Source organism: Triticum aestivum, chromosome 6D, assembly GCF_018294505.1.
Source record: "Triticum aestivum cultivar Chinese Spring chromosome 6D, IWGSC CS RefSeq v2.1, whole genome shotgun sequence".
In the NCBI taxonomy this organism is placed as follows: Eukaryota; Viridiplantae; Streptophyta; class Magnoliopsida; order Poales; family Poaceae; genus Triticum; species Triticum aestivum.
In genome coordinates this window covers 99,762,718-99,775,690 of record NC_057811.1, presented here as the reverse complement: position 1 = coordinate 99,775,690, position 12,973 = coordinate 99,762,718, and the positions used below count along the sequence as shown (strand labels likewise).

General features: G+C 47.7%; 2 protein-coding genes across 2 annotated transcripts; one reads left to right on the top strand and one right to left on the bottom strand.

Annotated features, from left to right (window-relative positions):
- Positions 1 to 415: 415 nt before the first annotated feature.
- Positions 416 to 3,523, top strand: LOC123143829 (uncharacterized). Its single transcript, XM_044562835.1, has 3 exons — positions 416 to 825; positions 1,856 to 2,817; positions 3,148 to 3,523. Exons 2-3 carry the CDS (start codon positions 1,895 to 1,897, stop codon positions 3,182 to 3,184), a joined length of 960 nt encoding a protein of 319 aa, XP_044418770.1. The 5' UTR covers positions 416 to 825; positions 1,856 to 1,894; the 3' UTR covers positions 3,185 to 3,523.
- Positions 3,524 to 4,659: 1,136 nt separating this feature from the next.
- Positions 4,660 to 9,673, bottom strand: LOC123143828 (putative adagio-like protein 2). Its single transcript, XM_044562834.1, has 2 exons — positions 9,186 to 9,673; positions 4,660 to 6,826 (listed from the first exon to the last, which is right to left on the bottom strand). The coding sequence occupies exons 1-2, from the start codon at positions 9,440 to 9,442 to the stop codon at positions 5,224 to 5,226; spliced, it is 1,860 nt and encodes a 619-aa protein (XP_044418769.1). The 5' UTR covers positions 9,443 to 9,673; the 3' UTR covers positions 4,660 to 5,223.
- Positions 9,674 to 12,973: the final 3,300 nt, after the last annotated feature.

The window sequence follows — 12,973 nt, the reverse complement described above, 5'->3', positions numbered from 1 at the left end:
TCGGATGTATACAAACATATTTTAACGTGTTTGTTCACTCCTTTGCAGTTCATATTATTTTCCACTAAAAATAAGTCTCGCAGTAAGACAGCGTCAGCAGCTGAATTCCCTCGAAAGGGAGAAAGAAGGCAGCGTCAGCAGAAAATTGCCGCGCTCCTAAACAGAATTGTCCTAGGGGCGTTTTCGTCATTTCCGGATAAAGAGGAGAGAAAAAATAAAGCGAGGCGTTGAAAAGGGCAGCGAGGTGAGGCGATGATGGCGAAATGTAGAGAGAGAGAGAGAGAGAGGGGTGCACTAGGGCAGCACTAGACGTTGGTTGCTTTGGAGTCGTGTGCATCACCCTGCTTTCTCTCTCTCCATCTCTCTCTCTCTCTCTCTCTCTCTGCACCGGGCCGCGGACTTTCTCTCTCTCCCCGTCGTCGTCCCTCCCACCGAGTCATCCCATCTCACCACGCACCGAACGAAACAGGGAAAAACGCCCATAAAAAAATATCGATTTCCTCGCGGAGGCATGGAAAAGTCGGGGTTTTTATGCTTGCGGGAGTACTAGACTACTAGTAGTAGTCGGCTCGTGGTGGTGGACCGGTGGTGCTGCGAATCCGAGGGAGTAGAAAGGCGCTCCTCCTCTCCTCCGTTTCGCGAGTCAGAGACAGAGAGAGAGGGAGAGTCAGAGGAGAAAGGTTCTAGTCAGAGAGATAGAGAGAGAGAGGGAGAGGTTGGGAGGGAAGGAGGCGGCGCCGGCGATCCCGTCTCTGACTCTCTGCCCGTCGGGCTTGCTGCTCTCTCCGGCCGGCCGGCCGGCGGCACGGCGCGACCTCGTCCGCGGTGCGTCTCTCTCTCCCTCCCCTCTCCCCTCTTCATTCCTTCTCCTGGTTCTTCCCCTTTTGGTAATTTGAAGATTTGGCATGGATCCGGGCCGTTTTGTGATTTTTGTACGGGTTTTTTCCCCCTCCCAGCAGTTTTTATTTCGTCGTGTAGCCGTATCTGTGACTCTGTACGAGTTATTTCTTGTTCTCCCCCTTGTGGTGTTCGTTCGTTCGGCGAGCTTTAACAGAGCTAATTTTGGGTTTAGGGATCTTCTTAGTTACTCTTTTCTTCGTGCGTGTCACATGGGTTAACTTGCTGGCTTTCGGCTACTCGGCGCATAGATTTTGATAAATTTCTTGTGCGGAATCAGCTTCAGTTCTTTTTATATAAGTGTGTTGATTAGTTTACTGCGCCGCCTGATTCATCAGGGCATGTGATCTATGTGAAAAAGAAAAAGAAATCAGGGCATGTGATGCTTCCATGTTGTCTCAGGATTCTTTCCCCAATTTCTGGAACCGCTTGTTTTTGTCTTCCGCCGAATGGTGGGTTGTGGTCAATCTCTTTGAATGTTTTGGCATTTGAGGGGGAATGTTTTCATAGACTTTATAGCACACAAGTAAGATGGCTTGCTTTTTCTTCTCTGCACATTTGAATTGTAGTTGATGGCCATAGTAAATTCCCAATTTCCTAAATGGTACCACTATTGCTCAAGCACATGGTATGAGATGTTATGTAACAAAGCAAAATAATTATGATCCATAACTTCTTTTCCTGACAAATGATGTGATGCTGTCATGAACTAGGCTGGGGTACCTGAAAGCTTTAGGTTGCTCATTACTTGGTCAAGGGAGATGATAGATGTGAGGGGAATTAATTGGATCCGTATCTAGTTAACTAGGCTGATCTGGAAAGTTGCTGTTGTACCATCTTGTAGTAGCTTCTTAGGTTTATGATGATATTTCTGTTGTGATGGAGATGCCGAGTCTTGCTGCTTTTATTGCTTATGGGAGCGACAGACTAAGTTGACATGCTGCTTTATGACATGCAGGCTGTCATGAAAAGATACATTTGGTAGGCAAAGTTGAGCATGGGTTCAGGAAATCTGGTGATGAAGAAGGTGGTGAAGCCCAGCTCTTTCGACCTCGACATACAACTTGACAAAAGTTGGACGGAGGACGTTACTTGCCCGATCTGTCTCGATTTCCCTCACAACGCGGTCTTGCTGAGGTGCACATCTTATGAGAAGGGTTGCCGGCCGTTCGTATGCGACACCGACAAGTCCCGTTCGAACTGCCTCGAGCGGTTTAAGAGTGCTCATGGGCAGCCGGTGAACGTGAAGGTCTCGGCCGTTAACATCGCTCCCCGTGACAGCATCCATTTCATCTCTTCAAACACAAACAACCATCCGGCTTGCCCGTTGTGTAGAGGCGATGTCATCGGGTGGGCTGTCATCGGCGAGGCGCGGCAGCACCTTAACCAGAAGAAAAGATGCTGTGAAGAGAGCTGCTGTTCATACGTTGGCAACTTCCATGAGCTTCAGAAGCACACCCAGCAGAAGCATCCGAACTCGCGCCCTTCGGAGATCGACCCCGCTCGCCGAGTCGACTGGGAGAATTTCCAGCAGTCGTCCGACATCATCGATGTCTTGAGCACGATACACGCGCAGGTGCCTAACAGCATAGTTCTGGGAGATTATGTCATCGAGTATGGCGATGATGATGCTGGAGATGACTATGAAGTTCTCCACAGGGTCAGGGGAAACTGGTGGACGTCCTGTATTTTCTGCAAGTCGTTCGGGTCTTCGAGAGGCCGGAGAAGAGCAAGGACAAGGGAAAGGAGAAGTGGTGGAAGGAGGGCCGGCAACAGGTCTGGTCAGGAAAGCTTCACCATCGACGTTCCAACCAGAGCTGTTGACATAAGGGAAATCAGATTTGATGGAATAGATGATGAGTATCTTGTTACAGGGGCAATGCCTAGTGCAGCATCCAGGAGAATGGCCAGTCATTACAGGTGTGTGCATATGCTTTGCTTCCCCTGTTTACTGTCATTTTTCTAAAAGGGCCGCTTTCTGTCATTGGCCTGTGGCTAAGAGAATTACCTCTCTGGCCACCGAAGAGTAGTAACATTTTTATACTTTCAAGGATAAATAAGGTGCCACTTTAACCACTAAATTTTATTGTCCTGAACAATGTCTTTATCCTTTGAAATTCAGCGCTAGTGTATGCCGCATTTATAACTGTAAAAGCAGTTATATTACCAGAAACTATAACAGATCCTAGCTTCTCATGTTTCACTTGGACAGTCTCTGATACGCTGTTATTTTCGTTTGATCAAATCCAGGGATCCCAGGTATGTCCGCCGACGCGCGCACGCCTAGGAGCACAATGCAGCAGCAATCAGGAAGTTCAGAAGCATCCCACCTCCACCGCCTGTTACATTCCTTCTCCTCTTCTCTCTGCTATCCAAGCCCGTATTTCGTGTGCATAGACGATAGCAGCAGCAGGCCTCCGTTATTGTTCACAGGTCTCCACCATTTTTAGGTTCTTCATTCATGTAAATACTTAGCCTTTACTACCTTATAGCAAATGTATGTCTCGGTTTCCGTCCGCGAAACCACTGTATGTGAAAAACAACCGCCGCCACGGAAGGGATCTTCCGTGCGCGATAATTGTCGGAGAAAGGCTTTGGAATGGATTTCTCTTTCCTGTAGAAAGAAGGTTGTGTGGAATTGCCGGGTCTGTGTGCTGTGCTTTGGTATCAGAATCCTTCATTGTCCATCGGCAACAGGCCTTGCCATCATCCGTCTCAGGTTCTTCATGTAAATATTCAGCTTGGGCTGCCTTATAGCAGTGCCGAGTCTCGGTTCCGGTCCGCGGAACCGCCTGTATGTCAAAAACAAAAAAGAAGGCCGCGCGATAATTGTTATGAAAAAACTGTTCCATTGGATATTGCGTTTTTCTCTGTGAAAAGGAAGGTTTCTGTGGACGTTTGGTTGTGTGCTGTGCTCCGCTTGTGCCGCTGGGCTTGTCGCCAAAGAAGAGGCTTCCGTGCTGGGATGTGTCTGAATGAATGCCACTTGTGTGCCGTCTACTCCCTCCGTCCCATAATGTGTCAAAAAAACGTCTTACATTATGGCACAGAGGGAGTATGAGCATAATTGGTTTGCTGCCAAAAATTGGCATGCCAACATTTGGCATTGTGCCAAATATTTGCAACTACTTGGTTGACTACGAGTTGTTTTGCCTATCTCACATAAAGTTGCCAATAGTTGGTAAGTCTTGGTATTGCTAATTTTTAGCAATGCCAACATTTGGCAAGCCAAATATTGGTAGCAAACCAATTATGCTCTATACGACTGCGATTTGCGTGCGGGAGCGGACCTGCTGATGCCCGTCCTGATCCTGAACCTTGTGTGGTTGCTTCCGTCAACCGCTTTGCTGCATGATTCCGGGTTGACTTGGACTTCCGTTGTGCCGCCGGCCAACGGGTTGAAGATGCCTTTGGAATCCTGTTTGTTTTGCGCTTTCTTTAGAAGATGCAACAGCTGATGATGCTCCGTTAACTTGCTTGCACGGCTTCATCATCGGCCATGGCCACGGAACCATGGTACTTGTCATGGTTGCAGCAGCATTGGAGAACTGTTGTTTTCAGTAAACCACGCGTTGCGCTACGCAATTCGACGCTAGTTGCGCAAGTAGCGGGGGTTCCTAACTGTTCACGCTAGCAACTACAGTAGCATCCAATCAGGAGCTGAAAAAGGGGTTTTTTAGAGCTGGTGGGAGCTTTCATTCTTCCCAGAAACCAGATCTCAAAATGGCATCATAAGTACGTATATCTACAACAAATGTCGCGGGGAAGCAAAACTCTCCCTGTTTTTCCATACAACCAGCCCTGATAACTTTTTAGCTACAATCAGAGTTACAACTTACAAAGGTATAAACTGAAGAGTTTTTGTCAGCGGTATTAGTAAACAAACAATGTGAGAGGAGTGACCAAGCAGCTCGCGGAAAACATACAAGGTACAGAAAAGCAAAGCTCAACATAACCGGTGGGCGGTCGGAATTTCAGGACCAATTACAACATCATCACTGTCGCCACGGCGGTGCCAGGGGGCCGAGCCACAGAAGTGTTGCGCCGGAGACTCCAGGTATACGACGCCAGTCCCTTTTGTGTTCCCTATCAGAGTGCTGGAAACATCTGACGAGAACAACACACATTGAGGGTTATGGATGATGATTAGTTACCTTGTAGTAGACCAAACAGACAGCAGCAGCAGCAAAAGCAGAGAGAACATATTCCTACTTCATAGACAACACGGGGGGCGACTCCGGGACATTGCGGGAGTAGCCAGCTTTGATCTACTTGAGACTAGCCTTCCAAGCATACACAACTAACCTGCCACGAGCCTTTCTGGTCTCAAACTAACGAGCTCGCCAGAGAGAGTTCATGTATTTCAGTCAGCGTCCACTCCTCTCCAGTTTGTCCTCCAAGAACTATTGCCTTTGATCCTTCCATGACACATGTACTGTGTCCCCATGCAAACCTCGGAGGTCGCCCTGGGACGTTCAGTATTCTCCAGGTGGGTTTCTCTTCGGTCGGATCCAGGAGGTAGAGCTGTGAAGCAGAGTGAAGACCTGCTACTGAGCCACCAAATATCATAATTCTCCCTCCGGGTAGGCTCACAGCAACATGATCAAGGCGAGGAGGCGGACCAACCCCAGCGGGGTTACAGGCTCCTGGCATTCCACTACCGGTGATGCACCGCCAGGATGGCGCAGCATCACTCAAGTCCATTGTGAATACATCGCCAGACCTGAGTCGTAAAGGGCCGCTTTTAGCAAGACCACCAAACATCAGGATTTTCCTGCCATCGTAGACAGAGAGTGAGTGCCCCAACCTAGAAGGCGGAGTCCAAGGTGCAGGTATCTCCCTCCAAACAGGCCTTTCCATTGTTACATCCAAAAGATGAGTATCACTGAGGAGCACACCTGAGTCGGCACAGCCACCAGAAACCACCAGCTTCGATCCATCCAGTGTGCAAGAGCTATGCCATGACCGTGGAACCGGTGGTGTAAGGCCAAAAATCTCACGCCATGTAGGATGTTTTGCATCCAAATCCAGAATAAACACGTCATTGAGCAGGCCCTGGCCTCCACATCCACCAAACAGAACCAACAGCGATCCATTTAGGCATGACAGGGTATGGCCCCAGCGGCCAGGAGGAGCCAACCCCACATTGATGTGCCTCCACTCTGGCTTGCTCGCACTCAAATCCAGCACAAATGTATCATTCATCGGCTGTGCGTTAACACCTTCCCCACCGAACAGGACAACACGGTTTCCTACAGCACAAGCACTGAAGTTACAGCGAGATGGCTCCACTGAACCCCCGATCGTCAATTTCTTCCAGGTGACGGCTTCCAGTGTAGTCAACTCCCTTGCTAGCCGTCCCCATGCCAAACTTTTTGTGCCAGCCACATTCTCAAGAGCCCGAGTAGCATCGTTGCCCCATGCATTCTGACAAACCATTCTCCAAAGGTGATCATTCTTTGTCATGTGATACAGACGCTTACATACAGAGTTTACAGATGCTATATCCCTAGGTGACAATCTTGATAGGATCTTCTGGCACAGTACCTCATCACTCAGTTGGAAGAGATGAGAATACTCAGAACAAAAGTTACCCTTCCCTGTTGGACTTGGCCGGAGAGTATTATCTGGTGTAATCCATGTTGATCTCACAACTTCCTTTGCCATAGAGCCAGGCAAAGGCCCCAAATCAACATTACAATCGTTGAAGAACTGAATGCCCATATAATGAGTTATTGTTTCATCATCTCCATATATGGGCTTTAGTTGCAAACTCGTCATAAATGGGGAACCATCTTTCCTAAAATTCAGCAGATCACCCTGGAACTCAGTTCCTTCCTCTAAGCATCTCTGAATCTCAGTAACTACTATAGCATCAACAAGAGGATGTCTCCTCTGAGCAAATGGTCCTCTGCATTGCAAAAACCGGCTGCAGAAAAAATACCAAAACAATTGTCAATAACAGAGGTAAGCAAAGCAAAGTAAAATGGCAAATGTAACGTGTTTGACTAAGTTACATGATAACTCAAAATCGAAATCAAACATTGAGAAATTGACCAAATATATTACATTAGCAAAGATAAAATGTATCGTGGTGTTGCTAGCAAGTTGATTAATAGCTCGATTATATGTACTATTTCTTTTATTTCTGTCCATGATGGTATGATAAGTAATAACATCAGCAAAACAAATTATGTTCGGGAGCTCCTCACAACTTCACTATTTAAGCACCCAAAAATTGAGTTGTCTTAACTACTTTAGCCCCCATAATACTGAAGACCACCATTAGTTCAGCCACCTCTACCAAAGCTCCCATTATTATCTTCCATAAACAACATAGGAGTGCATGTGTGTATCCAGACAACTTCTAAACAGTTGTATTAGTAGAACAGTTTACAGCGCTGAACGACCTAATGGATTTTGTTTACCTTCCTCTAAAACATTTGATGTTCATCTAATCCCGCCTCGTTGTGCACGCACAAACATTACTTGTAAAAAAACTCTTGTGTATCAGGCAGAGAGCCTTTAACTAAGTATTAGTTACTGTTTCAGCTTTTACATTGCATTTCATTATTTCAATTTATTCTAGCAAGAAAAAATATTCTTTTGAACAGCATTATGATGTTTTGTCAAGTGAACACCGTTTCATGGACATATAGCCACATCTTTCAAACATCATCAACCACAAACTGATCGTTTTCCTTTCTGCTCAGCTTTGTTATATACTCCTACAATAATTATACCTGATGCTAAATTGGTGATCCTTCTTACTGCTTCTCCACATAGCATAACATTTCAAACCTAAGACAGTTGACTAGCTGAATATTTAATCTTAGACCACACTTCTAGAAAAAAAAAACTGATTTAACTTTTTTCAAAATAGAAGGTCACCAACCAGGGAAGCACTACTAGAGGAAGGGCAAGTAAAATTAAAGGTAGTGTTAAAAACCAAGAGTTGATTATAGAATCCACAAACATTCTAGTTATTTCACACTATTTAAACTCAAAGAGGACTGACATCCTAATAAAAAGCAGGCAGGTGTTCCATCCTAAATCAATTTCCAATGAACAATTAACAGGAGCGCAACACCTGAAGACAGAGATAACTCATCGTAGAAGTGCAACCATATAGTAACTAACTGGTTAGTTTTTTTTTGGAGGAGAAGAGCAGATAGACAGCTAACCAACCACATATCACTTTAATTGTTAGTATGGTCTCTTTCTGATGCTTCTGATGTTTTAAGTAATTAACATTAACATCATGATTCCAGTAGATGTTTTTTCCGTGTCAACAAAGCCCTTAACTGGACTAAATAAAATACTCTGGACTCCTAACTACGATATGGCTTCCTTTACTGTTCTCAGTGGGGAATTAGATGCATGTTCTCGGAGACTCGAGTGGAGCTAGATGTGTGTATCTCTTTCATCAAAATTCACCTAATATGAATCACTGAAAAATAAGTGTTCATGGGCCCAATTGCAGCACCCACAAACAAACGGTGAGCTCATGTCTCTCACTAACCATCTGCCTCATTTGACACTGATGGTATCAGCACCAAACAGAATATATATACTAGTATACACTAACTAATTTTGCAAACCAAAATTGAACTACTAGTTCCTGCTCTTTATTCCACTAAATCACTTTCAATCCAATAACTAGCATTAGCAGCATGTACTCAGAAGTCAGATCCCCCACAAAACATAAACCAACACCACCCACACACCCATGGCGTGTCGCCAAAGCTCGAACTCGCCGCATGCCCAAACCATAACTAATACTCTGACTCCTAACTACAATATGGCTTCCTTTACTGTTCTCGGTGGGGAGGTAGATCTACGTTCTCAGTGTGGAGGTAGATGTATGCATCTCCCGCATTGAAATCCATCAAATATAAAGCACTGGAAAGTAAGTGATCAGGGGCCCAATTGTAGGGCAAACAAACCGTGAGCTCGTCTCCCTCTATATATAACCATCTCCCTGATTTGACACAGATGGTGATGAATCACCAAACAGAATATATATACTAGTATCCGCCTAACTAATTTTGATTGCAAACCAGTTGAACTACTAGTTCCTGCTCTATGTTCCACTAAATCACTTCCAATCGAATAACCAGTATAAGCAGTATGTAACTCAGATCCCCCACAAAAGCACTAACCAACACCGCCCCGCGCCCCGCGCCATGGCGCGTGGCCGGGCAGAGCTCGAATTCGCCGCACGCCCAGCCCGTAATCACTCACAGAAGGCAAAATCGGCAGGCTGAGAGGCGGAGAGGGGCACTCACCAGTTCCTGCCGAGCACCTCCTCGGCGTGGTACCCGGTGGCGTCCTCGAAGCCGCGGTTGACGTAGATGATGGGGAAGTCGGGCTCGAGCGCGTCGGACACGACGAGCCCGCAGGCGCCGCCGAGCACGCCCTCGATCGCCAGCGAGAACCCGCCGCCGCCCCGGCACCCATCCGCGCCCCACGGCCCGACCCCCTCCCCCTCCTCCTCCTCCTCGTCCTCCTCCCCGCTGCCGTCCGAGTCGCTGTCCCACTCCATGGCCCGCAGAGAACCACTACCTATCCCATGGCGCGCGCTCGCTCGCTCCGCTAGGGTTGGCTCTCTCGCTCGCGCTGCTCCGCTGACGCCGCTGCTGCTGCTGGGGAAAAGTGGGAGTTCGTTGGGGGATTCGATTTAAATAGCCGGATTTAATCGGGAGGCGGAGGGGGGCGAGGAAGAAGACGAAGCAACGAGTGGACGGACGACGCGGGGCGGGGGCGGGGGCGGGCGAGAGCAAGTGGAGGTCGACGAGAGGACGTGCGGGGTTTGGTTTGTGGGGGCGAGTGGGCGATCTCGGCCGTCCGTGGGAAGGGTGGACGGCGGGGATGTGCTGCTGGGCCGGCGTGCGCTGGCCGGTGGTTCTCTGGCCACTCCCGCTGAGCACAAGGGACGGGGACAGGGTAGTGCGACCGGATGGCTGAGTGCTGGTCTTTTCTTTTAAAGGGGCTTTGCTACATCGCACTCGACTGTAATTTCATGAAATTGTACTGCTAGTTGGTTTTATGTTTATACAAAATTGTTGTATGAATTTTGTGTTTATTGAGATGGAGAGGTAAGTTTGGACCGAGCTGGAGGTGGCGGCGACGCGTGGTGGAGACAATGTGATGGCGAGGATGAAGATTCACGGTGCGGGGGTTAGAGGCCGCCGGTTGGGCTGGGCGGGAGGACGGGTCACCGGAGGTTGAGCTGGCGGTTTTACCAAGAGGATAAAAGTCGTTGGGTTCCAAACTCATCCAAATCGACTTTGTGTTTGGCGTGCTTTCGGTCGAATGTCGTATATGCAACCGCCTAGCATTATCCCCTAGCGTGCAAGATGTGAAATAGTATCAAATATGCCATCTTCTCAGTTACACGTGTCACACAAAATGAAGCTCTCTCATGCGTCGGGCCTGTAGGGGGGCTCACAGGCCACGGCTGTCAGGCTCTAGGCGTTATTTTCCTCGTTTTGCTGGCTGGCCCACCTACCAGTTAATGCACGATTTTTTTTCCTTTATTGGGCTCGGGAGGTAAGTTTGGACCAAGCCGGAGGCGGCAGCGATGCGCGGTGGAGACGATGTGGCGGCGAGGATGAACATTCGCGTTGCGGGGGTTAGAGGCTGCCGGTTGGGCTGGGCAGGAGGATGGTGAAGGAAATATGCCCTAGAGGCAATAATAAAGTTGTTATTTATATTTACTTATATCATGATAAATGTTTATTATTCATGCTAGAATTGTATTAACCGGAAACTTAGTACATGTGTGAATACATAAACAAACAGAGTGTCGCTAGTATGCCTCTACTTGACTAGCTCGTTAATCAAACATGGTTAAGTTTCCTAACCATAAACATGAGTTGTCATTTGATGAACGAGATCACATCATTAGGGAATGATGTGATTGACAAGACCCATCCGTTAGCTTAGCACGATGATCGTTTAGTTTGTTGCTATTGCTTTCTTCATGACTTATACATGTTCCTATGACTATGAGATTATGCAACTCCCGAATACCGGAGGAACACCTTGCGTGCTATCAAACATCACAACGTAACTGGGTGATTATAAAGATGCTCTACAGGTGTCTCCGATGGTGTTTGTTGAGTTGGCACAGATCGAGATTAGGATTTGTCACTCCGATTGTCGGAGAGGTATCTCTGGGCCCTCTCGATAATGCACATCACAATAAGCCTTGCAAGCAATGTGACTAATGAGTTAGTTACGAGATGATGCATTACGGAACGAGTAAACAGACTTGCTGGTAACGAGATTGAACTAGGTATTGAGATACCGCCGATCGAATCTCGGGCAAGTCACATACCGATGACAAAGGGAACAACGTATGTTGTTATGCGGTTTGGCCGATAAAGATCTTCGTAGAATATGTGGGAGCCAATATGAGCATCCAGGTTCCGCTATTGGTTATTGACCGGAGATGAGTCTTGGTCATGTCTACATAGTTCTCGAACCCGGAGGGTCCGCACGCTTAACGTTCGATGACGATCGGTATTATGAGTTTATGTGTCTTGATGTACCGAAGGTTGTTCGGAGTCCCGGATGTGATCACGGACATGACGAGGAGTCTCGAAGTGGTCGAGACATAAAGATCGATATTGGAAGGCTATGTTTGGACACCGGAATGGTTCCGGATGAGTTCGGACAATTTCTGGAGTACTGGGAGGTTATCGGAACCCCCTTGGGAGTCAATGGGCCTTATTGGGCCTTAGTGGAAGAGAGGAGGAGGCGGCCAAGTGGGAGGCTCGCGCCCCCCAAGCCCAATCCGAATTGGGGGGAGGGGTGGCCCCCCTTTCCTTCTCTCCTTCTCCCTCTTCCTTCTTCTCCTACTCCAACTAGGGAAGGAGGGGGGAATCTACTCCTACTAGGAGTAGGAATCCCCCTTGGGGCGCGCCATAGAGAGGGCCGGCCCTCCCCTCCTCCACTCCTTTATATACGGGGGAGGGGGCACCCCATAGACACACAAGTTGATTTTAGCCGTGTGCGGTGCCCCCCTCCACAGATTTCCACCTCGGTCATATCATTGTAGAGCTTAGGCGAAGCCCTGCGTCGGTAACTTCATCATCACCGTCATCACGCCGTCGTGCTGATGAAACTCTCCCTCGGCCTCAGCTGGATCAAGAGTTCGAGGGACGTCACCGAGCTGAACGTGTGCAGATCGTGGAGGTGCCGTGTGTTCGGTACTTGATCGGTTGGATCGCGAAGACGTTCGACTACATCAACCGCGTTACTTAACACTTCCGCTTTTGGTCTACGAGGGTATGTGGACACACTCTCCCGCTTGTTGCTATGCATCACATAGATAGATCTTGCATGATCGTAGTAAAAATTTTGAAATACTGCGTTCCCCAACAGTGGCATCCGAGCCAGGTTTATGTGTAGATGTTATATGCACGAGTAGAACACAAAGAGTTGTGGGCGATAATAGTCATACTGCTTACCAGCATGTCATACTTTGATTCGGCGGTATTGTTGGATGAAGCGGCTCAGACAGACATTACGCGTACGCTTACGCGAGACTGGTTCTACCGACGTGCTTCGCACACAGGTGGCTAGTGGGTGTCTGTTTCTCCAACTTTAGTTGAATCGAGTGTGACTACGCCGGGTCCTTGTTGAAGGTTAAAACAGCACACTTGACGAAAAATCGTTGTGGTTTTGATGCGTAGGTAAGAACGGTTCTTGCTAAGCCCGTAGCAGCCACGTAAAATTTGCAACAACAAGTAGAGGATGTCTAACTTGTTTTTGCAGGGCATGTTGTGATGTGATATGGTCAAGACGTGATGATATAAATTATTGTATGAGATGATCATGTTTTGTAACAGAGTTATCGACAACTGGCATGATCCATATGGTTGTCGCTTTATTGTATGCAATGCAATCGCCATGTAATTGCTTTACTTTATCACTAAGCGGTAGCGATAGTCGTGATAGCAATAGTTGGCGAGACGACAACGATGCTTCGATGGAGATCAAGGTGTCAAGCCGGTGACGATGGTGATCATGACGGTGCTTTGGAGATGGAGATCAAAGGCATAAGATG